The sequence below is a fragment of the Sinohyriopsis cumingii genome, chromosome 4, assembly GCF_028554795.1.
Source record: "Sinohyriopsis cumingii isolate HCF-2022 chromosome 4, ASM2855479v2, whole genome shotgun sequence".
NCBI lineage: Eukaryota > Metazoa > Mollusca > Bivalvia > Unionida > Unionidae > Sinohyriopsis > Sinohyriopsis cumingii.
In genome coordinates this window covers 35178488-35204794 of record NC_142964.1, presented here as the reverse complement: position 1 = coordinate 35204794, position 26307 = coordinate 35178488, and the positions used below count along the sequence as shown (strand labels likewise).

Genomic DNA, 26307 nt, shown 5'->3' with positions numbered 1-26307 from the left:
AGTTCTGTGGCTTGTATATTTGTCCAGAATATAACTTTTAAACCACTGAAGACCTTTGTAATGAAATTTTAGCAAGTTATATGTAATGTATAGGCAGTGTTTTGCATCCCATAGCCCCCTGTCTCTAGGTGTAAGCCATTGCAAGGGAAAATTTAGCTCTTGTATCCTTGTCTGGACTACAAGATTGGAGTCATTGAAGATATTTTAATGAAACTATAACCATTTATATATCATGATTTGACAGTGTGTCGCATACCATAGCCATGCTTCCTGTCTCAAGGTCAAGGTTACAACAAGGGATAAGTCATTGACCAGGTTGTCACTTTTTAATTCCAAAAGATAGCTTATGAATTTTTACCTAGATCTGCACCTTATCATACTATTTAATTGAGTCGTTAGCTGAAAGGTCAAGGTCATTAGAAAAGAAATGGTCATGAGATGAGTGTATTGTTTGCAGCTTGTGGTAGTCTTGTTTAAAAATTTATTTTTGTTTTACTAATTTTGGAGAAGTAAGATTCAGTGCATTTGATGAAAAACTGAAAATAAAATTGTTTATAAAAGTCTTTGGGTTGATTAATGAGAGGTATTTTATTGTAAAAGCATTCTAAACATGAAATAAAAATCACGCAATCATGCAGAAAACCCCAAACTCTGCTACATTACTTGGAATACATCTTACTCATAAAAATTAAGTACAGAATCAAGAAGATTCAATGGCAGAAACAATCAGAAAGTTTTTTTATTGTAATTTCTATTCTGAGAAAAGTTACTCTCAGCAGTTGAACCTTTCCAGATTTGTATCTTCAGTTTAATTTTCAAGCTCAAGAGCTTTTCAGAAAAAGATGGGATTAGCCCATGAATTGCACAGTAATTCATTGTGTTCATTGATCCAAACAAGCACAGCTCAAATGATCAATTGTGCCTCTAAGTGTTGATCACTCCTTCCCCTTTCAGTGATAAATTACCTAACTTTATACCTGATATAAAAGCATTTATATTTAAGTCCCATTGAAAATTATGAGAAGGGCATGAGAGCCTAAGGCATATATATATTTAAACCCCATTGAACATTAAGAAAGGCATGAGAGCCTAAGGTATGTATATTTAAGCCCCATTGAAAATTGGCCAGGGCATGAGAGCCTAAGGTATGTATATTTAAGCCCCATTGAAAATTGGCTAGGGCATGAGAGCCTAAGGTATGTATATTTAAGCCCCATTGAAAATTGGCTAGGGCATGAGAGCCTAAGGTATGTATATTTAAGCCCCATTGAAAATTGGCTAGGGCATGAGAGCTTAAGGTATGTATATTTAAGCCCCATTGAAAATTGGCTAGGGCATGAGAGCCTAAGGTATGTATATTTAAGCCCCATTGAAAATTGGCCAGGGCATGAGAGCCTATATACATGTATATTTTAAAACGATAAGAGCCCATGTATTAATAGAGGTTTGGGGACGTGTTTTGAACTACAAGAAGACAAGTTGATTTTACAGAAAATTCAGTCCTTGTTTATACAACAATATATAATTTTGAAGGTCTTTTGTCAAAATTTAAATCAGACCGTTTGTAAATGTATTTAAATGATGGAAGTTTTAACCAAATCGTCTTAGTTTAGGTTGGTTGAAAAATCTTGTTTGAGATCTTATTGACACACATAAATTCAAGGTTATATTCTTTTCGTTACAAGATGGGATTCTAATACTTTGCATTTATTGGGTTTTTTTCGTACTGTGGTAGGAAATGTTTATTTCAAGGGGAAGAACAGTTGTGTCCTTAATAGGAAGATGTCCTTCAAATGAAGGAATCTCCACAAAGATCCTTAGAAAACATACATTTACCTAAATATAAATGTTGTCTTTTAATGTAATAATAGAATACTGAAGCCAGAAACACAGTGATAAATACATATGTATCATGATTATAAACTGAAGGTCTTGAAACTTCGTCCAGTACATTGAAATAAAAAGTGTACGATAAAAATAGTCATTGAAAATTTATTCACATTTATCAGTAACATTCATACAAGGATTTTATGTGAGATTCCTGAAATTGTCCTTTATGGACATGTGTTAATTCTGTAAATTCCCATAAAACAGTTTCAGCAGTAGTTGTAATTAATGGAATAAACTCCCGTAAATATTATAACATTGACCAACATGTCCGCTGTATGGAATTGTCCTTTAACCGATTCGGCCCCAATCCCGTCTGTAGGCATGATGAGGCTGTACCCTACTTCCGAGCTCTGCAGCATCAAGGTCATTTAAGATACACCAACGTGGGTGGTATTAAAAAAAAGCAGACAGATATAGCTCTAAAATGATACCAAATAATCTGGAAGTTCTAGTTGCACTACAAAATACAGAGGGAAAAACCTCATTTTTTGGACCCGTTTTTTGTTTCCACCCAAAATTCGCTTGAGGTCAGAATGCGATTTTGGGTCCGGATTTTAGACCTTTTGGCCTCAGATGTAAGGCATACCGGTCTTAACTGCACACAGATAGGTGATTCTTTGCAAAAACTAGGATAAGGTGGGCATTTGGAATAAATTGCGATCTCCATACGAAAATGATGAGTCCATTAACCCTTTACCTCATAAAGCATAGTGACAAAGTGCAGCGCGCTATAAATAGAACACCTGTTACCTAGTCAACAGCATACACATAGGTCTGCCTGTGAACTGTTAAGAAATGCAGTGTATGTTACATTTAACAGCAGTTTTAACCATTTTACGTTTTTGGTACACATGTATTATATGTGGAAAAATTTAAGAGTAAAGTCCGATTGTTATAGCTGTGTAATTATTTTTCATGGAAGAATTTTTTATGTGCTTTAAAATCGAGAGAGAACTCATTCACCATCATGTCAGTGAGGCCGCATGACCAAACTGTAGCTGCCATTTCCCATACTCGAAATTTACATGTATTTCATCTGCGTCTACATCACTAAGTCATCTGAATTTGATAATTTATAAAAACTAATTCCTGCCTACATAAATATCAGAGCCTTTACCTAAGTTATTGAATCTTTCATAGTTGTGATTCTAATCGTGAAAACTTCGTAAGTACTGAATGAAATCCTGCGTGTGAACTGTTAAGCAATGTAGTGTATGTTACGTTCAACAGCAATTTAACCATTTTACTATTTTGGTACACATCTATTATATGTGGAAAAATTTAAGAGTAAAGTCCGATTGTTATAGCTGTGTAATTATTTTTCACGGAAGAAATTTTTATGTGCTTCAAAATCGAGAGAGAACTCGTTCACCGTCATGTCAGTGAAGCCGAGTGACCAACCGTAGCTGCCATTTCTGATACTCGAAATTTACAAGGTTTTCGTCTGCGTCTACATCACTAAGTCATCTGAATTTGATAATTTATAAAAACTAATTGCTGCCTACATAAATATCAGAGCCTTTACCTAAGTTATTGAATCTTTCATAGTTGTTATTCTAATCTTGAAAACTTCCTACGTACTGAATAAAATCCGCGACCGCCATTTTGGAGAGTGGAGATTATGACCCAGTTACTTTAAATAGCAGATATCGACCAGTGCATACATAGCGACCACGTGATCTGACGTAATTGTCATTTGCAGAAATGAATGTAGTATCTATTAGGGGGGTTTTCCCCGAAGGTGGCACAAAGAAAACCAGCTCATAGTGGCTGATGTTTACAGCAGGTGTTTACAGCAGGCGTCAAAAGGCGCTTCCATGCGAATGGAGTAAAGGCGTCAAAAGGCGCTTCCATGCAAATGGAGTAAAGGCATCCAAAGACGCTTGCATGAGGTAAAGGGTTAAGAAAAAAAAAAAAGAACTCCAACTTTTACCCTTCTGCTCATGCGCAAGCAAAATAACCAATCGAAAATGATGTTTCTAATACAACTAGGCATTAGTCTCATGGAAAATCTGTTGAAAGCCGAGTATTATGATGTATTCAGAAATAGCCCCCCAAATGTCTTTCCTACACACATTTCAGGCAAAAACGACAAAAACCTCTGGGACCAAATGAGTTAAAGCAGGTTTTACTGTGCATTAGTATCACAGCTTTTGAAGGAAAGATCATCTTTATAATAAATTTTTCTTCCAGTGGATGACTTACAAAAATGAATTTTATCTTTTGTCTCTCTTGCAGCATGGAGATAGTGCAGTATATTGGGCAGCAAGACAAGGTCATGTAGATGTCATCAAGTATCTATATGAAGAAGGCATCTCCATGGATACACAAAATAAGGTTATAACTGAAACTTCACCAAAATAAAGTTATGGATGTTGTTTTTTCTGGTAAAATTATCCTAATAGTATCAAAAGCAGAGAAACCTTGAGAGGAAACCATCATCCACTCACCACCTTTGTTGTATCCATAGAAACGAATTTGTATACACCTCTTCCCATAAACTTGCAGGTAGCACGGTACATATAGATCTAGTACAGCAAAGATAAGGGTGTGAGATAGTGAGGGATACATAGATTTTGGTTGACAGTCACGTGAAAGGGTGGGAGGGATTGCTAGCAATGTTTGTTGATGCTAGAGAATTATACTCACAATTTCATTTGTCATGGAAGTGCATGCAGGCATCACCATGGCAGTCAATGGACTCTTTCACACTTTTTTCAAAGAAGAGGATATATCACATTTATGATGATTATTGTGAAACTGAATTAAAAAGTAAAATTACAAATTTCACTTGATAAGAGTTCTGTAATTATTATCCATTTCTTACGATATTGCAACCAGTAGACATTTTCCCAACATTTTTATTGCTCAATATTTTGATTGACGTTTTTATATTAGTCAAGATTTTATTTTTTGTAAAAAATATCTTCCAGAATAGATACCTTCTTAGTAAAATCTGTGAATTTCATGATGTCAGTTCCAGATTTCTAACTACCATCCTCAGTTCTCAGCATTTAAATAAGTACTATATCAAGTTTTCATTTACCAGTTTTGAGGACATTTTGGTTTAATTTGAAGTCGATAGGAGACTATTTATTGCCTTGTCTATAAGAAAAAGAAAGATAGATCCAAACCAGATCTGTATTAACAGCGGGTTTGCAAGTTATCAAGGTGAAAACGAGGGACAGCACAAGTTGTAAATATCACAACATGTCATGACTGATCTGCTGAAATAAAATTAGTTGTTGACTGCCATAATGAGTGTAAGTCTTTAGAGAGGAAGTGCATTTATTATTTGTTATGCCCCAAGACTTATGTGCAGGTAAAAAAATACAAACTTGTTTTTAGTCCTAACACTTGGATACCAAAACATTTTGTCACAATTGGCAAGATTAGCACACATCAAACAGCAGTGACCAGCTTTTATTTAAGTACCATGTTAAAAACTACTATGATTGCTTTTAAATTATTAGTATTTTGTATGCGTATATTTTCTGATTTCTCAAATGTGAAATAAAATTAAGTTAATTAAAGACTTCACAATTCATGGGCCGCATCGTGATTACCATGAGACTGAAGATGGGCCTGCTGATTGCTTTACATCCCTTCTTTTTTTTAAAAATCATTATGAAAAGATTTTGCTTTATTCCTTTTCTTCCAGGTCACATTGCTGTTTTATTTACATTGTTTCACATGCTTAAGAAATATGGTGATGTAATCCATATAAAAAGAAACAAATGTTTGATAGTTAACACCATTGCTGAAGAAATTATGCAGATTTTAAACACTGTGAAGAAAACAAAGGAAAATTAAATATATTGTCTTTTTCCAAAACATTTATATTTATAATAGTGTCGTCTATTAAATCATAAAGATAGTCCCCATAACGATTATAATGTCATTTTTTTCAGAAAGATTATAATCAATGGAATATCTTGATTGACTAGTAGAAAAAAGTGTCTAAGGTGTTACAAGATATATTACATTAAAGAAATTAATATGATTTTCTGCCTAAACTTTTATAGACCATACAAAAATGATATTTTGGAAAGTAATTTAGGGTGTCCCAATTATTATAGTGTCCCAAGAGTTACATTCATTATGGTTGATATGAAGCCTCTTAAACTGATTTAGTTTGTAATCTAAATTCTCGGAGATAGCAAAAATATAAATTTGAGCAACAAATGATACAACATTAGACCAATGCAGTTAAGATGTGTAGTCCTTAAAACTTGGCACTGGGTGTATTTGTTTTAAAAAATTATTGACTGGATGCATGTTTTTCATGTTTGTACATTTAATCATCTGCATCTTATTATAATTCCTGGTCCCCTGTTCAGATCAGAACAAAAAAGACTAGAATGTAGAGTTCTGTAGAAGTGTAAACTTTGGTTCTAGGAACTAACTGATCTCCTTTGTAATGGATGTATCACTCTGTTATGCTTTTACATAATCACAGTATATTTGCACCAATTAAAGCAAATGTTACAATCTTTATTTAGTTACCATTAATAGAAAATGATTTTAGACAATAAATATGGTGTTTTTCATTGTCTCTTAGATATAGGTTTACCTTCTATGGGTTTTGTCCCATCAACACCAAATGTGGATAGAGTTAATTTTTGACAGTGAACTTAAATATCTTCACAAGAGATGTTCCTTATAGCTGGCATAGCTCAAGAACCTTTCAATATGTTTCTTGTGAGTTATGTCTTGTCAACTTTATTCCTAGAGAGTTATGGTCCTTATGAATTAGCTTCCTTTATTCCTAGAGAGTTATGGTCCATATGAATTAGCTTCCTTTATTCCTAGAGAGTTATGGTCCGTATGAATTAGCTTCCTTTATTCCTAGAGAGTTATGGTCCTTATGAATTAGCTTCCTTTATTCCTAGAGAGTTATGGTCCTTATGAATTAGCTTCCTTTATTCCTAGAGAGTTATGGTCCTTATGAATTAGCTTCCTTTATTCCTAGAGAGTTATGGTCCTTATGAATTAGCTTCCTTTATTCCTAGAGAGTTATGGTCCTTATGAATTAGCTTCCTTTATTCCTAGAGAGTTACGGTCCTTATGAATTAGCTTCCTTTATTCCTAGAGAGTTACGGTCCTTATGAATTAGCTTCCTTTATTCCTAGGGAGTTACGGTCCTTATGAATTAGCTTCCTTTATTCCTAGGGAGTTACGGTCCTTATGAATTAGCTTCCTTTATTCCTAGGGAGTTACGGTCCTTATGAATTAGCTTCCTTTATTCCTAGGGAGTTACGGTCCTTATGAATTAGCTTCCTTTATTCCTAGGGAGTTACGGTCCTTATGAATTAGCTTCCTTTATTCCTAGAGAGTTACGGTCCTTATGAATTAGCTTCCTTTATTCCTAGAGAGTTACGGTCCTTATGAATTAGCTTCCTTTATTCCTAGAGAGTTACGGTCCTTATGAATTAGCTTCCTTTATTCCTAGAGAGTTATGGTCCTTATGAATTAGCTTCATATCTTTACTTGGCATCAGCATTAAGTCATAATGATTCAGCACATTCTGATGGAATTTGGTTAAAGCGTTGTCTGTTTTTAGACTTACACATGCCATATGTGGGTTTTGTCTGATCTACTCAGTTTTGGGGGAGTTTTGGTCCCTCTAAGTTACCTTTGGATCTTTACATGTAATGTTGCTTGTGGACAGAATAGTTCTGGAACCATGTACAATTTTAGTTGTGATTTTATGCAAAGATTGTTTCATAGACCTTGGTGCGTCTTTTTATGGGTTTTGTTTCCTTCTTTTTAGACAGAATTACAACATTTGTTGACATTTTCTTTCAATGCAGGATCCTCTTTAACACTGTCACTTTTTCAGCTTTTAGCTTGAATTAACTACAGTATTCTGCCTAATTTTCATCCATTATTTAGTTTTCATCCGATGTCAAGTTAATCATTAAACATTTTTTAGATATTTGATGTTACAACCTAGCTTTAAAACAGCTTAGGCAAAAGGATACTGTTTTTTGTTGTTGTATGAACATAAGTATATATATTTAAACAACCAGTGATTTTTATGCTTATTTCATCATCACTTTGTAACATTACAAAATCAGCAGTAATTTAATTTGCATGTATATATATATATATATATATATATATATATATATATATATATATATATATATATATATATATATATATATATATATATATATATATATATATATATATTGGATTAACACTTAACTCATTTGAAATCATTTTAAATCAGTTTTTCTTTTTTCTTCACATTCACACAGCATTTTTAAAATAAAAAGGTTGAATATAATAGAAGGAATGGGGTGGAGGACACTTTAGTGACAGGTCATTTACCTTTGTTTTATATGTTTAACAATGGAAAGTATGTGTGTCTGTGTGTGTCTGTGTTTGTATGTGTCTGTGTGTGTGTATGTGTGTTAGAGAGAGAGATGAAATATGCTGCCAGGGACAATTTGTCTCTGGTCAGGAAAAGTCATCAAATACCAGGAGCCTGTGTGAATCCTGGAGAAAAATTGATTTTAGTTAATTCTGTAATTGAATTCAAAAGCAACAAAACATTTTATAACATTAGGGAAGAATGCATATGTTATTTTTATTAACTGTAATGAGCTTAAATGATGGATCCTATTTAAAGAATCACAGTAAACTCTATGTACTTTTTATCCAGTCTGGGGAAGCAGCAATACATGTCGCTGCCCGCTATGGACATGCATCTGTGATAGACTTTCTCTGCTCTTGTGGATCAGACATTAATCTACGAGACAATGTGAGTACTGGGCTTAATTTCATTTTATGATTTTCTCCAACCCACATCCTCAGCACAGTGCAGCAAATAATGTGTTCAAAGTGTTGTTAAACACCCACCCATCCCAAATAGAAACATTTCTCAGATCCTCCTATGTTAGAATTATGAACCGTAAAGTATGAATCATTTTTAATATTACACTTTTGCCCCCAGAGTAGGTCTGGAGTGCATATTTTTTAGGTATAACTGACTTTGGGTACCATTTGCGTAATTAATAAACTAATAAACTATCATTTCTCAAGTAATTTACTGGACAGTCATGCAGTTTCAGTGATGCATTCTAGTTTAGTGCACCCCTACTTTTTATAGTACTTTTTAGGTCTCAGGGACCCAAATTTTGTGTCAGCTAATTGTGTCATTTTGACTGATGTAATTAAGGTGGGGGCAGCTGTTTCCAATATTCTTGTTTCATGTTGGGCCTGATTTTGTTATTTTTCTCTAACAGCTTGATGAGACAGCTCTGCACAATGCTGCATGGCATGGTTTTGTCAGGATTGTCCACACACTTTGTGCCAGTGGTGCTAAACTCCACTTACAAAATAAGGTAAGTACAGCTACATCATAGAAATATATCCATATTTGTCCCCAGTGTGTTTGCATAGGGTGAAACATAAGAATCTTAGTTCCAGAATTAGCAGCAGAAGCAATGCCAAGATTTCGAATTTTAATTTTGTTTTAAAGACATGTACAGGTTTGGTAAGTCATTTTACAGTTGCCACATAAAACATAGTTTTACTAAACTAATTAAACTGTTCAATAAAACTTGTATAATGCTGAGAACTTGATCAGAATTAAATTTGATAAAACAACCAAATTTAATTTTCTCATTTGTAAACAAAATCTGAGTATACTTGAAATTGGTATGTGCAGATCTTGGTGTACCCAGTCTGTTTGGAGTAATCACTAGAACAAACAACTTAGATCCTGATCTGCTGGTACATTATGCAGTGGCAGATCATGGTCTGTGTTGTTTGCAGTTGGACCTGATGTAGCATGAACAAAAGACAAATGTATTAATATGTTTCACATAAAGATAAGAAACCCCCCCCCACCAATGATATTTTAGTTGAATGACTGATTAATATATTCTGGTTAGGTGGCTGTTTTTATTTTACTTTTTGTTTTTTTCCTTCAGGATGGAGAAAGTTCTTTGCACTGTGCAGCTTCTCGAGGTCATTTGGAATGTGTCAAAATTTTGGTAGAAGCTGGAATACCATTTGACTTACTTGACAAGGTATTTCTAATTAAGTAAATGAGGAAAATCTTGATAAATTTTTGCTGTGTAACTTGAAGACATGTATTTGATTGACTGACCCAGGAAAATGCATCACAGCACCACATATTAAAGCAGTACGATTTTGACCGGTCCTTATTAATATCAGGGTCACTAGAGTTCATTATCCATCCACCCACACATCCATCCATCAATTCATTTTTGCCTTTTATCACTCTTTAGATCATGGTTTTTGGTCTGGTTTGATAAAATTTGGAATAAATGATTATTTCATAAAGATTTAAGGCATATTCAATAATGAGTGTGATCCTTGCTTATAAATGAGATGATCTTGCATATGATTGGCTGAACTTGTTACTATTCTGTCGACAATATTTCTGGTCTGATTTTGATCAAAGTTGGAAGATACACCTATCTCATCAAGCTCTTTATGACGATTATTAAAGAACAATATCTATGCAGCCATGTTAATGAGTTGATCTTGCATCTGTTTGAGATTTTTACTATTCTGAAGGCCATATTTCTGATCTGATTTGTATCAGACTTGGAATATATATTTGTATCTTCAAGATTTCAAACAAGGTTCAAAATGAGTAAAATCCTTTTTAATATTAACGAGTTGATCTTGCATCTATTTAGCAGAACTTGTTGCTGTTCTGGAAGCCATATTTCTGATCTAATTTTGATCAAACTTGGAATGTGGACTTATATCAAGATCCTGAATGAGTTTGATATTAAGCATGTTTCATGTATACTAATGATGTGATCTTGCTCAACTAGTTACCACTCTAGAAACGAGATGTTTTAAATCTGATTTTAAGTAAACTTGGTAAATAGGCACAAGTCATCAAGAAATCCATTAAATTTATTATGAGCAAGATCTGCATTTACTATTGAAATTAAGTGCAGTTAGAAAACATTACATGTAAAAGTCATGTAATGCAATCAGGTTTTTTTCTCCCTTTAAAATATATGTCTGCTTTCTAACAGAAAGCAATGGAAGTAAACTGTAATGTTTTTGACAATTGAAGATCACAGGTTTGCGTTAGACTCTCCCTTCTCTTGCAAAAAATTATTGTGAACCAGATTTTTAAAAATCACTGTTAGACTACAAGATGCATAAATTTCAATAGAACAATACAAGTTAGCAAACCAGAACACCTTAGGAATGAAATTATTAATTTGTGATTTAAAACAGGAGAGAAAAGCTGCCATAAACTGTGTGATGTAATTAAGGATGAGAATTTACCAATTATAGATATTTGTTTGCAAGTAATTATGTCTTTTTCTAATTCTGATTTTGCTCCAGTAAGAACATACTCATTTTTAAAACCATTTCTAAGTTTAAAATTTTATTTGCTGAGAATTATTTATCAAATTGTTGATACTTTGAAGTCTTTAAATATGTTTGGTGAAACAGAGTTTGACTGTTGCTATTATAGCTATCTTTCTATTATGTAGAAATTATAATTACCTTGGGACTTAGAATTTGCAGGTGTATGCCAATGAGGGAGGATGATTTTCTTCGCCAATGTCAATCTATTTTATTTGTACTTTTAATCTTTGTTTATGTTTACCATCAAATCCATGAAATTTTTTGCCCCCCCCCCTCCACTTAGTGTTTGAAGAGTTAGAGAAATATGGCCTTGAATGGATTGTAAACTGTGTTTTACCAGAAGGGAGCTGATGCATGTTCATTGCTGTTCAAAAGAATTGCATACAATAATGAGACAAATTAATCATTATTATCAAACTTTGGAATGTCTTCATTTGATAAAATTGACAAACTATTTAGATGTACCGATATTTGTTTGTGCACCACCTTCACATTTGTGGACCTGATGAAGGCATTTGATATGGTGAGCAGAACTGAACTGTGGAAAATCCTTGAAAAGCTCAGCTGTCCTCCTAAATTCCTTACCATGGTCATCCAACTGCATGAAGACCAGCTTGGTCAGGTCAGAAACAATAACGACTTGTCACAGACCTTCCCCATTGCAAATGGCATGAAACAGGGCTGTGTTTTAGCCCTTACACTGTTCTCAGTCTTCTTCAACATGATGCTCCAAAAAGCAACAGAAGACCTTGATGACAAAGATGGCATCTATATCCAATTTCAGACTGATGGCAACCTCTTTAATTTAGGCGACTAAATGCCCGCACCAAGACCTTGGAAAAACTGATGAGAGAACTTCTCTTCGCAGATGCTGCTGCCCTTGCTGCCCACACGGAAGCAGCCTTACAGCGCATAACATCCTGCTTCGCAGAAGCTTGCCAGCTTTTTGGTCTTGAGGTCAACCTAAAGAAAACTGAGGTACTTCACCAGCCTGCTCCCAAGGAAGAGTATCAACCACCAAGCATCTTCATTCATCAAACAGAGCTGAACGTAGTCCACCAGTTCACCTACTGGGCTGTGTAATATCCTTTGATGCCAAGATTGACAAAGAAATAGACAACAGACTGGCCAAGGCAAACAGTGCCTTCGGCAGAGTCTATTAGTGAGTCTGGCACAACGCCAGTCTCAAGAGAGATGCATAGATCAGCATCTACAGAGCTGTCATACTGACCACCCCCCAATATGGTGCCAAATCATGGGTCACCTACAGCCGTCACCTCCGCCTCCTTGAACGCTTCCATCAGCGCTGCCTTTGCACCATCCTCAACATCCACTGGATTGACTTCATCACCAACACTGAAGTCCTCAAACAAGCAGGGATCACCAGCGTTGAGGCCACACTCATGAAGATACAGCTTTGCTGGGCAGGGCACGAGTCCAGGATGGAGGATCATCACCTGTCAAAGATCGCACTGTATGGTGAGCTTTCAACTGGCCACCGTGATAGAGGGGCACCTCAAAAGAGATATAAAGACGCCTTGAAAAAGACCCTCGCCACCTGTGGCATCAATCACTGCCAATGGGCATCACAAGCTGCTGACCGTGAAAGCTGGCGACGTACAGTTTACCAGGCCGCTGACACTTTTGAACAAAACAGACGGACCATCTTGGAAGAAAAACAATCCTGTCACATATAGGGCTCGTCAGCCACAAGCACGCATGCAATAGACATGGACATACCCCTTCCTAATCTTCACAAGCGAAGTCAAGCCAACAACAACCATGAGATAAGATGTTAATACACATCCAAACTTATTTATGTAAATTTACACCTATATGTACAGTGTATTCTAGTGCATATGGCAAGACTTTGATTAGCCATTTGCTATTGAAAAGCATAGTGCTTAAAGGATTCAGAATATCTGCCAATTTGTCATGAATGTCATTGTTAAACAACATTGGATTGGCTTAATGGAGTTTGGCACATCTGCCAATTTATCATTGTTAAACAGCATTTGATTGGATTAAAGGATTCAGAATATCTGCTAGTCTGCAATGGATGTCAATTTTTAACAACATTCAGTTGGATGCATTTCAGAATTCTCATTAATTGTCACATTTTGATGATTTTCAATGAAAACTTATCTTTATCTTTTTCAGCGAGGTAGCACGGCACTGTATATGGCTTGTAATAGACAACATAGTTCCATAGCTTTGCTTCTTTTGCATTCTGGATGTGAAATGGACATTATTGTGGAGGTAATTACTGTCAGTCATCTCATCAATTTTTATACATACATATTTTTTTTATAATTATTTAGTACAGAAGTAGAATTTGGAAAAAAAATTCACTTATTCTGAAAAAGTATCATGCGATATAATATATATGTACTCAATCTTTAGTTTTCAAAAATCATATGTGGTTAATTCAGAATGAATTATAATTGTGAAGTGTTTTTGACATAAGAATACTATGGTTAGCTGTACATAAGAACTATTAACTTGTTTCAGTCTTCTTTTTTTTGTTGGAAAAAGAAATAATTTTGATTACAATAGTCTATAATTTGTACATATCCAAAATCATGTTAACTTAAAACATGAAAATACAGTACTACTACTCCTGAAATCTATTGATGTTGCAGATTCCGGAACAAATCATGTACAGGTTTTGTATTTATATAAACTGTAAATGTTGATCTGTTTTTAATTCTACTGGTCATAGAACAGAAGAGTTAAGTGATGCAATGGTCTTTTGCTGTCATCCGTTAGCACTAGTTTGTTATCACTATTCCTCTAAAACTATTTGGAGGAATGCCATCACATTCATCCCATGATCTAGTTGGTCCTAAAACATACATCCAGTATGATCAACATCAGACATATTGAAAATCTAGTTATCACTGTTCCTCATAAATGGATGGTGATAACAATGTTGGGTTTTCACTAAAAGACTTTTCATGATGTCATGTTGTCTAATCATCATTAGATAGTGGATGTTAAAAAGGTTCAGTGCGCAAAAGACTTGAGAAACAAACATTGCAGATATTCATGATGTGAATAGCATGATGGCATCATCTGCATTGTCAGGGAGTGTACTCATGTGAGATAGTTATATCTCATATTCTTTCTCACATGGGCAAACTCTATGACACATAGCAAGGAATGAGGGAGTAAGCATCACCTATAACAGTAGTAGCAACAGTGGTAACATCTCTTCCAGTTCTTGTTGGTCTTTTTTTCTGGATGTTCTTAAGTATGTACAGAAGAGTTTTGATTTTTTTTTGGTGCCATTTGAGCACTTTAGCATCAGTAATCTTTGCTCTTTTTCCCTATTTGACCTCACCCACCCATTCATCTCCAAGGTAAGTTTAAGTTTATTTTGAAAAGGTTAAAGGATCGTCCATTCACAACAGCTCATTTCCACTCCACTATGTTCCTTAGAGACAAGACTTAGTCAAAGATTTTGTTTAAGTTTTGCTGTATCAGTAAGTCTCAAAACTTTTGATGTCTTGCAGGAACTTTTATCTGCAGTTACAGGAATACCCTTGGGAATACACTTGTCTTTTGCATTAGCTTCCATTGTTCTTTAATCGCCCTTCCTTTTCCCTTTTATTGTGCTTCCATTGTCCTTGTGCCTGATGGTTATTGGTTCAGATAGTGCACTTATGGGTAATTCTGCCATGCAGGTGAGCAAAGATGTCTGCCCAGCCAGGTGACTGGTAACCCTCTTTTGAGAAATTACTGAATTCAGGCCCATAATTTTCCTCCCTGGATGTGATAGTGAAAAGGCATATGGATAAGCATTTGATTGGCCATTTATGTACTTAGTTGTTTTTATTGCCAGGTCTAGCTTCTCAACTGTACATGTATAACCACCCATTTTCAAAAATTATGTCTTAGAAAAGTCAGAAGCATTCTTAAATTCTAAAAGTAGGAAGTAAAATAACCTACTCCATGTTTGATTAATATCCATTAATGACTCATAGCCATGGATTAATTAAAAATTCCATATTTATCAGGAGGCAGGTGAAAGTGCCTTGCATTGTGCAGCTAGAGAGGGTCTCACTGCTGTTGTACAGACCATGTGTGCCTGCAGCTGTCAAGTCAATACCAAAACTAGAGTATGTAAAACACCTTGTCACTCTGTGTGTCTGATATGTTTGATCAATCTCAGTCTCTCTCTCTCTCTCTCTCTCTCTCTCTCTCTTTAAATAAATTCTACTCTCAGTGAAATTTAGTTCTATTGACAGTAACATTTTAGCAAAATAATTATTTTGGGCTACATTTTGAGTTGTTTTGTTTGTAGAATGACATTTAAATCTTGTTAGAAGATGATCTAGTGCAGGTAAGATAATCCTCAAATACTGCCTATAGTGACAATTGAACCTTTCTAGAATAGTAACCCCTATGTAGTAAAAACCTCTCTATTGCAGTCACCTCTTCTTATGTTGAAATTTATTAGATAATTACCTGAGCAAATGAGCGACATGTTCATGAAGGTCACATTCTATAAGTCCCTCAGATTATTTTTATTGACAGGTTTTAAATTTATTCTCTAATTTTAATGTTAGATAAAAGATGACCAAATTTGTACAATGAATTGTTAATGACTAAGATTTTATATGTTTCAGGATGGGCTGACAGTGCTACACATTGCCAGTAAGGCAGGCCATACAGAGATTGTTAGATGTCTATTATTGGCAGGAGCAAATCCAGACCTCTCCAATAAGGTAAAAAGTAAATTAGACAAGGATCTGATAAATCTTGTTCTCAGAGCCCATAAGTTGCCAGAAAATTAATGGATCTTGGCTACTGGGCTACCAACTTTTATTCCAGTAGCCTGTGGGCTACTACATGATGACATGACTAGTTCAGTGTTTTTGAACCCACCAGCAAATTTTATGTGTTATCATAGTTTACCATCATCATTTGAGGCCAAAAGGCATACATTTTGGTTCTTGATGATGACAAAAGTTGTAGTGAACATATTTCAAGGTAACATGCTATGTGTTTCCCTTAGCCCAACAAAAAAATGTTTTAATTAGGTCAGTTGTTGAAAGCCTCAAAGCATGCAGTTGATTTAAAGGAGATATTTAGACTTGGAAATTAATACAAACACCAGAGTATTAACCTCCCCTTGCAATACTCTGTCCCTGCCACAACTGCAAAATGAGATTAGTTAACTTCTAATAAAAGTAATTATAATAATTCCAAAGATTTTTTTTTATTTCAGTGATTATGCTCTTATCTATTTATTCTATTTTATATTAGAAAAACTTCTCACTGATCCAGAGTGCTGTATTTTAGAATGGGCTTATTTCAAGAGCCCATGAAAGTTTATTTCATTATGCTGTGTGATGTATCTTATTCTCTATAAAAGCATTGATTACTAACAAAGAATCTATAGAGATTTAGTTCAACTTACACAGTATCATCCTTGTCCTGACAAAAAATAAAACATTAAAACATTTTTTGTATTTTCTTACAGCAGACTTAAAAATTGTTTCTGTGAGGATTGCTTCAAAGAATGGAATGGTATTTAGATAATTTCATGCAACCGTTATAGTTCTCTGACCTTTTCTTATGTTAGTTGTTGTTCTTACTATGTTTCCAGTGCGGTAAAGGCCAAAGAACCACAACTAATGTTGCAGTGACCTAAAAGCTTGAAAATAGCTCACCGTTTCTAATGTTACACTTAACTCATTAGAAATTCATGCTTAGCTTACCATGGAGGTTTGCTTGCATCTGAGATTTGCTTATTTTTAAAAGAAATCTATTTTATAGATATATCTTTTGCGATTAAAAATATTTTGCTCTGCTTATGACTGCTATAATGCTGGATGGCATAACTTCTGTAATTGTGAATGGGTGTGATCAGAAACTATGGCAGTGACTTCATACTTTTCTTTGGAGATTGCCATTGGGTACAATTTATTGATAACACATTGATGACAGTCATTTTGTATTAGTTTGAAAAAATATGGGTGAAAATGTTTTACAAGCACAGTGTGAAGAAATGGTGTTCATTTATTTACAAAGAATGATTCTACCTTAACCTTGTGTGAAAATTAAGAACCTATAAATGTGAAGAGAAAGAAAAATGAGTGAGACCAGATAGAATTGAGAATCTTGATCTGGTGGGTTGAGATCAATAAAAATATTTATGCAAATAATATTAAACCAAAATTATGACTTTTTAATTATCATTTAAATTAAAATAAACAAGTTTGTTTTATAAATAAAAATTGTTTCATTATGCAATTTGATGACTTACTTTCCTGGTGACTTGTGTCATGGAGAATGATTGCATCTATCCCAAGACACTGGGTACATATATTATGATACATTTATCCCAAGACACTGGGTACATATATTATGATACATGTATCCCAAGACACTGGATGCATATATTATGATACATGTATCCCAAGACACTGGATACATATATTATGATGCATGTATCACATGACACTGAATACATATATTATAAGATATCTATCCCATAACAATGGGTACATATATTATGTTGTATGTATGCCACAACACTGGGTACATGTTATATGTATACCATGACACTGGGTACATATATTATTGTATTACCATAATACTAACATCAGCAGCTTAACAGATGAAATGACTGTCTTCAGACTTACAATGGTTGGCAAGCATAAGAATTCCAGTCTTTATGATTATGTGAATGACCCTACACACACCACATGCCACCATTCACCTGCATTATCCAACATTTCTACATTTTACCAGCTGTTTTATTTCAACAGCAGTAACTTACCCAGGTTTTACTAACACTTTGTACAGTCTCAGTCATTTTTCCACCATTATTTTTCGAGAAATAAATATTTTGCCATTTTACATCTTGTAACGTGGGTTGGTGGTTCTTCCCGGGGTTTTCCCAGGTTCTTCCTCCACCATTAATACTGGCCACCATACATAGCCTATCGTGTGCGGAAAAATGGCGTTAACCCCACAACAACAACAACAACATCTTGTAACACTAAATTGGCATTATTTTCCATAAGGCTGCTGTTGTCATATACCCATAAATGGTGCCCAGATATTTAGTCTGTGTGGCCACACCATCTTTTATACTGTATACACTCACGCGTCCAACTGCAAAACTGCACACTTAGATTTGCCATCACATAATGTGTCAGCAGATGAGGGTCTGTGTTGTTTGTTCTTCTGATTACTCCTGATAAACTGCATAGATCCTGATCTGCCAGCTCATGTGATGGCAGATCTGGGTCCAGACAGTTGGCAGTGGGACCCAACTTAAAAGTGAGTATATACAGTAGTAACTCTTATGTGGAACAATAATGCTGCCAAAATGTCACATTTTGCAAAACCACAAGAATTGATTCCAAGGAAAATGCCATATATACTGGCTTTTAAGTTGGGTTCAATGGCATACAACATAGAACCTGATTTGCGGTCACATAATGTGTTGGCTTGTCAGGGTCCATGTTGTTTGTTCACTCCTAACAAACTGCATAGACCAAGATCTGCCACTGTATTATGCAAATGCAATCATAGTCTGTGCAGTTTGCAGTTGGACTTGAATTACAACTGGGTACATATGGTAATTGAATTTGGAAACCAAACATTTGAAGCAACATAAAATGTTACCATTATGTTGAAAACTAAATTTTGTAATGAAGACACTGACAAATTATATTTCTTCAGTGTATTTCAAATATTTCATTTCTCATTACTCTTCGCTCAATCTCTAAGTTTATATGTTTTAATTATTGACCAAACAATATGGATGACAGTATTATTGGGGCCTTCTTGTTGGTGTAAATTAGTGCAAGCATTTAGTAGCTTATTTGCAAAATAGATATTTTTTTAAGTTGCCTTGATTCTGTGTCTTAGAGAATTTCATGAATACTACCTGAGTTTCATGGATTTGTTTTTTTTTTCATTTTTTTATTGCTTTAATTTCATTGATTCAAGTAATGCATGAATGTTCTCTGAATTGGAAGAAAAAAAATCTAAGTGCAAGCAATCAAATGATATTGTTGTCATACTTAGATTAATTTACAATTACAATTATGAGAATTAAGTTTTGTATTTTAAAGGTGGTTATATAAATTGTTTCCTTATGCAATGCAAATGCCTATATATTCAAATGTGAAGATTCCTGAACCACTTTGTTTTTACATCCCACCCTTTCCCTTTTAGCTTGTGATGAATAAACTGCATCATTTATTGGATAACAGTCCCATTTTTCTCACAAAGGAGTAGACATTAAATTAAGTCCTACTCTCATTTCTGCACACTAATATGTTATTGCATTTCAACCAAATTTGGTATGCAGCTAGATATTATTTAGTCTTGGCTGAATTTATTTTCAGTGTTCTATGTCATCATTTAGTAGAGTTAAAGCTCCTGATTATCAGGCCCACCCACATGTAATAGAGATTGATATTATTATTACACTTGTAATAATGGTTGATATTTTTATTATACATGTGTAATAAAGGTTCATATACATATTACACTTGTAATAGAGGTTTGTGTTCATCAGAGATTTGTGTTCAACATACTACACTTGTAATAGAGGTTCATGCCCATTGTATTACACTTGTAATATAAGTTCATGTCCATCATATTGCACTTGTAAAAGAGGATCATGTCCATCATATTGCACATGTAATAGAAGTTCATGTCCATCATATTACACTTGTAATAGATGTTTATATCCATCATATTACACTTGTAATAAAGGTTCATGTCCATTGTATTATACTTGTAATTATAAGTTCATATCCATTGTATTACACTTGTAATATAAGTTCATGTCCATCATATTACACTTATAATAGAGGTTCATGTCCATCATATTACACTTGTAATAGAGGTTCATGTCCATTGTATTACACATGTAATAGAAGTTCATGTCCATCATATTACACTTGTAATAGATGTTTATATCCATCATATTACACTTGTAATAGAGGTTCATGTCCATTGTATTACGCTTGTAATTATAAGTTCATGTCCATTGTATTACAGTTGTAATATAAGTTCATGTCCATCATATTACACTTGTAATAGAGGTTCATGTCCATCATATTACACTTGTAATAGAGGTTCATGTCCATTGTATTACACTTGTAGTAGAGGTTCATGTCCATGTATTACACTTGTAATATAAGTTCATGTCCATCATATTACACTAGTAATAGATGTTCATGTCAATCATATTACACTTGTTATAGAGGTTCATGTCCATTGTATTACACTTGTAATATAAGTTCATGTCCATCATATTACACTAGTAATAGATGTTCATGTCAATCATATTACACTTGTAGTAGAGGTTCATGTCCATTGTATTACACTTGTAATAAAAAGTTCATGTCCATCATATTACACTAGTATTAGATGTTCATGTCTATTGTATTACACTTGTAATATAAGTTCATGTCCATCATATTACACTAGTAATAGATATTCATGTCAATCATATTACACTTGTAGTAGAGGTTCATGTCCATTGTATTACACTTGTAATTATAAGTTCATGTCCATCATATTGCACTAGTAATAGAGGTTCATGTTCATCATATTACATATGTAATAGAGGTTCATGTTCATCATATTACACTTGTAATATAGGTTCATGTTCATCATATTGCACATGTAATAGAAGTTCATGACCATCATATTACACTTGTAATAAACATTTGTATCCATCATATTACACTTGTAATAAAGGTTCATGTCCAGGATTACTTTTACAATAGAGGTTCATGTTCATCATATTACATTTGTAATAGAGGTTCATGTCCATTGTGTTATACTTGTAATAGAAGTTCATGTCCATCATATTACACTTGTAATAGATGTTTGTATCCATCATATTACACTTGTAATAAAGGTTCATGTCCAGATTACATTTACTATACAGGTTCATGTTCATCATATTACATTTGTAATAGAGGTTCATGTCCATTGTGTTATACTTGTAATAGAAGTTCATGTCCATCATATTACACTTGTAATAAAGGTTCATGTCCAGATTACATTTACAATAGAGGTTCATGTTCATCATATTACACTAGTAATAGAGGTTCATGTTCATCATATTACATTTGAACAATGGTTCATGTCCATATTGCATTTGTAATAGAGGATCGTATTCATCAGATTATGCTTGTAATAACCATTTCTATGTAATAAAATATTATATTGAACAAGTGACAATGCAGTTAGTGTCATGATACAATATTTTTCTTAACCCACTGACAATTCCAGTGTTCACTTGAAACAACCTATCCTTGTTAACATTAACTTGTTTAAATACATGTTCCATAGACCTACTGTTGACATAAAGAAATCATCTAACAACCATAATGCCTACATATGATCCAGAAAACTTAAATCATTAAATACAGTTAATTTTTTATTGAAGGATGGAGTGACTCCAGAAATTATGGCCCTGGCTGAGGGTTTCACAGATATTGCAGAACTCCTCAGCAAAGTCAAAGGGGTAAGAAACTAAATCATTTCTTAGCTAAACTAGACGTTTGTGGTGCATCTGTTGTTAATATCTTTAGTTTTTTTTAACTGAATTTTTTATTATGAAATCATAAGGCATACATGATGAACTTGGACACTTGTACTTTTATTATTTTCATTTCTGACTGCTGAAAAGAATAATACACATGAACTTCAATTTCTAAATATTGACTGAAAATGCATTGAATTATGTATGATAGGAAAATATTTCAGATTTTTTCTTTGCTTGTAAATACTGTTTCTGAATAATGTAAGACCGTTATGAATAATATTTGAAATTTATTAAAGATGTAGTAATATTGATAAAACCGTATTAATGCTATTGAAAATGCCTCTCAACAGCAGAGATACTGGGAAACCAATAAGTATTCAGTTGGTTTATTATTGTTCATTATCCCAAGTTCGCTTTGAACAAAAGGATGTACTAATAAACTAATTGAATTTCTTGACCCTAAAAGTTACGTAAGTATATTTTCTGGATAAGATTTGTATATAGTCAGTTTTAATTTTGTTTAAATTTGGATTTTGATATGAATAAATAAAATGACCATACATACCTATAGTAAAATTTGGCCATCACAACTTACATTTTTAGCTCATAAGGTCAAGTGAGTTTATGGTATGGCCCAACATCTGTCATGTATAACTCATCATGGATCTATTAACATTTGCTAGTTTGAACTTCTTAAATATAATCTCTGGGCAAATTTCAACCAGCCTTGGCACAGAGCATCCTGGAATGACTGACTTTTAGTTTTTTTAACAAATTTTGCAAATCAGCCATCATATATTGCTGCCATTAATAAAAATAGAAATATCTTTCAGCGACTTCTTCTCAACAAGTTCTATGCAGAATATGTACGAATTTGAAAGACAGCATTCTAGCAAAGAGGGTTTTCAGATTTATGCAAAAGATACCAATCTGCCATCAGATATGGCTGCTATTACTAAAAATAAGAAGAAAAAACCTACTAAGCAGATTTTCGTTGAATTTGGAGACATTTTTGGGGAAATTTAAAATTTTTACAAATGATTCCCATCTGCCATCATATATGACCACCATTGCTAAAAGTAGAAAAGCTGTTAAATGATGACTTTTCAAAAATTGCGGAACAGAATTTGACCAATGTTTGTAGAAAGCATCATGGCATTGAGTGCTTTAAAATTTTTGCAAAATATGCTGGAATAACCTTTAAATCACTTGTTTTCAAAAATATCTCTGTACTAAATATTCCCAGATATTTCAGAAATCATGATGGCATAAAGTACTTTAAGTGTTTCTTTTTACAAATGATGCCAATTTGCTGTAAAATATGGCCACATTTGAAAGAAATGCAGAAATATTTAATACAAACTTTGTATAAAAAACTTCGCAACAGAATTTGACCAAATTTGAAACAAGAATCCTGGCATATTGAGCTTTCAGATTACACAAATGATCCCCATCCATCCATCCATCAAAAACCTTTAAATGACCTCTTAAAAACCACTCAAAATATTTTTACAGAATTCTGGCTTTCATAGTTATACAATGAAGACAGTTCAGTGTCATATGTGGTCACCAATACTGACAATAGAAAATTCTTTAAACAGCTTCTTTTCTAAATCCTCTCTTTATGAATTTTATGGAGGGCATAATGGCTGCTGTTATTAAATATAGAAAAACACTTTTGACTTCTAAAGAAAACTTTAATCTACAAACTGCTGAGTATAATAACCATGTTTGACAGTGAGCATCCTACCCTGAAGGTTTTATCAGTATTTTTTTTTTACAGTTATCCTGATCCATAATTTGATTTAACCATCATTATAATGCATATAAAAATACTGAAACAACCTTTTCTCATAATGATAATCAGCAGACCTTGACTAATGTTGATATACAGTATCCTGGCACAGAGGACAATATTGGACAAGTGATACTGATCTGCCATCATATGTGGATAAGATGCAAAAAAATAGGTAGACTTTAAACAACTATTTTAATTACATATGCACTTATTGGACTGCATATGTGATTTCTAAAGAAAGCATCCTACTGATCCAGATTTTTTTATAAAAACTGTTAATGCATTTAGCTGTTAGATGTCAGCCAGATGAGTGATCCAAGGCCCTCTTGGGACTCTTGCTGCTTTTAATATGCTTGAAAAGAAGGCTAATGCTTGAATGTTTGTCTCAAATAATTACATGCATGTTTTTTTATACTGAAAATGTATCTGAGTGGATTGATTTATAACAGTTGCATGGTAATATGACATGAATAAATAACTCAGCATTAGGAAATCTATTACAGGCTTAGTAAATACATGACTGAACACCATGGACAAGCGCACCCTCTGTTGAGTTCATGTGCATTTACAATTTTTTTTAAAATACCCACTTGTAGCACAGCATTTGATGGGCTATATGGATTATAAATGAAGGCTCAAATATGTACATAAAAACTGAATTTTGACACTTGTATTGCATGCATTATTTATTTTGTGGAACTTCTAGTATAATGGGAAGATTTTTCAAGAGAATCATTGATATGTTGATGATTTTGATCCCCTCTCTGTATAATGAAAATCCATGTCTGTACAGATGATTGATTAGGCTGAATAATCAGTGTTTCTCTAGTTTTTCCACTAATTTATTTCCAAATTCTGTGGGTGGGGTGAATAAATGTAGATTTATGCAATTTGGTTCAAACTACATTTGAAGTTTGGTGGCAAAAATGATTTGTTCACACTGTTATATAAATACTGTCCATTAAAAAAAAGTAACTTTATGCCTTATTTGGTCATTGACAAGACACTGTCTAATTTTTATTTATATTGATTTGTGAAAGTGAAGCCCCCAAAAATGTCTCATTATTTTTTAAACTCTGCAATATATAAAGATACGGTAGGTAAACACATCTTGATGCAATTATTGTCATGGAGACAGCTTTTGAACACCTGGTGAATGATTGATGTTTTTTGTTGGACAGGTGCTTTGAGAGTTTTACTGCATCAGGCATTTTGTTGTTTAAATATTATTATTATTATTATTATTATTATTATTAATATTATTATTATTATTATTATTATTAAGATTGTTTTAATTGCTTTATGTGCACTGTACAAATATATCATAATAATAATAATAATAATAATAATAATGAGGACTTTGTATAGCGCCTAATCTTTAGAAGCTCTAAGCGCTTTACAACATTAGACAACACCTATTAGATAAAAAACATATAATGATATGATTACAAAAACAAACACCATGAAATTAGAAAACATTAAAAAAACATGCTGAGAATATTTAAGGTAGGAAACATTATTAGGTCTTTAAGTTTGTTCTTGCAGTCAAAATAAGTGAGTTTTGAGGGCCCTCTTGAATGTGATGACTGTGTCTTTGTGTCTAAGTTCAGTGGGCAATTCATTCCACGTTGCTGGGCTCTGGTATGCAAAAGAACACTGTCCATATGACTTTGTTTTCATAGTGGGAATAATGAGTATACGATTGTCAGAAGAGGAGCTTAAGTATCTTGCTGGTGTGTACACATGGGTGAGGTCGGATAGGTATGTTGGAGTCTGACAGTGAAATGTAGCACAGAGAACAAATTTTGTGTTTGATTCTGGATCGAATGGATAGCCAGTGTAGGGTACAGAGCAGCGGGAGGTGTGCTCAGTTCATGGTACTGTAAGTATGATCCAAGCAGCTGTGTTTTGAACTTTTTGAAGTTTCTATAGCAGATATTGAGATGAACCAGACAGAATTGAGTTACAATAGTCCAGTCTTGAAAGGACTAATGAACACACAAGTGTTTTAGTGGCATCAGCTGAAAGATATTTGCGAATTGAGCTGATGCGTCTCAGCTCAAGATATGCAGCCTTGCATATGTTCATGACATATAGGTGCAATGTGAGAGTACTGTCCAGAGTAACACCTAGGTTTCATACTGATTGTGTGAATTTAATGTTGGTGTTGCTGATATTTATTGTTTGAGGTAAAGGATGTAAATGAGAAAGTCCATGTGTTGTGATCAGAATGATGGCCTCGGTTTTATCATCATTCATCTGCAGCTTGTTACATGTCATCCATGATTTCACATAAGAAATGCACCTCTCTACACCTTGGATGGTGGCGTCAACTTCAGTTGGGTGGCTAGATTTGTATATTTGGGTGTCATCAGCATACAATTGATGAGACACTGGATGATGATCTATGAAACTTGAGAGCGACTGAGTGTACAGAATGAACAGAACAGGTCCAAAAACAGACCCCTGTGGAACACCATAACATAGATCAACTGGGCTGGAGTGTATTCCATTTGCAGATATAATTTGTGTCCTGTTGACCAAGTAGGACTTGAACCATATTAACCCTTTACCTCATAGAGCATAGTGACAAAGTGCAGCATGCTATAAATAGAACATCTGTTACCTAGCAGACCACATCCGCATAGGCATGCCTGTGAATTGTTAAGCAATGTAGTGGTGTTACGTTTAACAGCAGTTTTAA

At 33.9% G+C, this 26307-nt stretch overlaps 1 protein-coding gene across 1 annotated transcript in view; it reads left to right on the top strand.

Annotated features, from left to right (window-relative positions):
• The window catches only part of LOC149800923 (death-associated protein kinase 1-like), a 275082-nt gene that overhangs the window by 213784 nt on the left and 34991 nt on the right, over positions 1-26307 (top strand). The window contains exons 12-19 of the mRNA XM_089954984.1: positions 4129-4227; positions 8564-8662; positions 9147-9245; positions 9837-9935; positions 13432-13530; positions 15291-15392; positions 15903-16001; positions 21707-21784. Coding sequence (XP_089811110.1) covers positions 4129-4227; positions 8564-8662; positions 9147-9245; positions 9837-9935; positions 13432-13530; positions 15291-15392; positions 15903-16001; positions 21707-21784 — 774 coding nt within the window. The remainder of the gene's footprint in view (positions 1-4128; positions 4228-8563; positions 8663-9146; positions 9246-9836; positions 9936-13431; positions 13531-15290; positions 15393-15902; positions 16002-21706; positions 21785-26307) is intronic.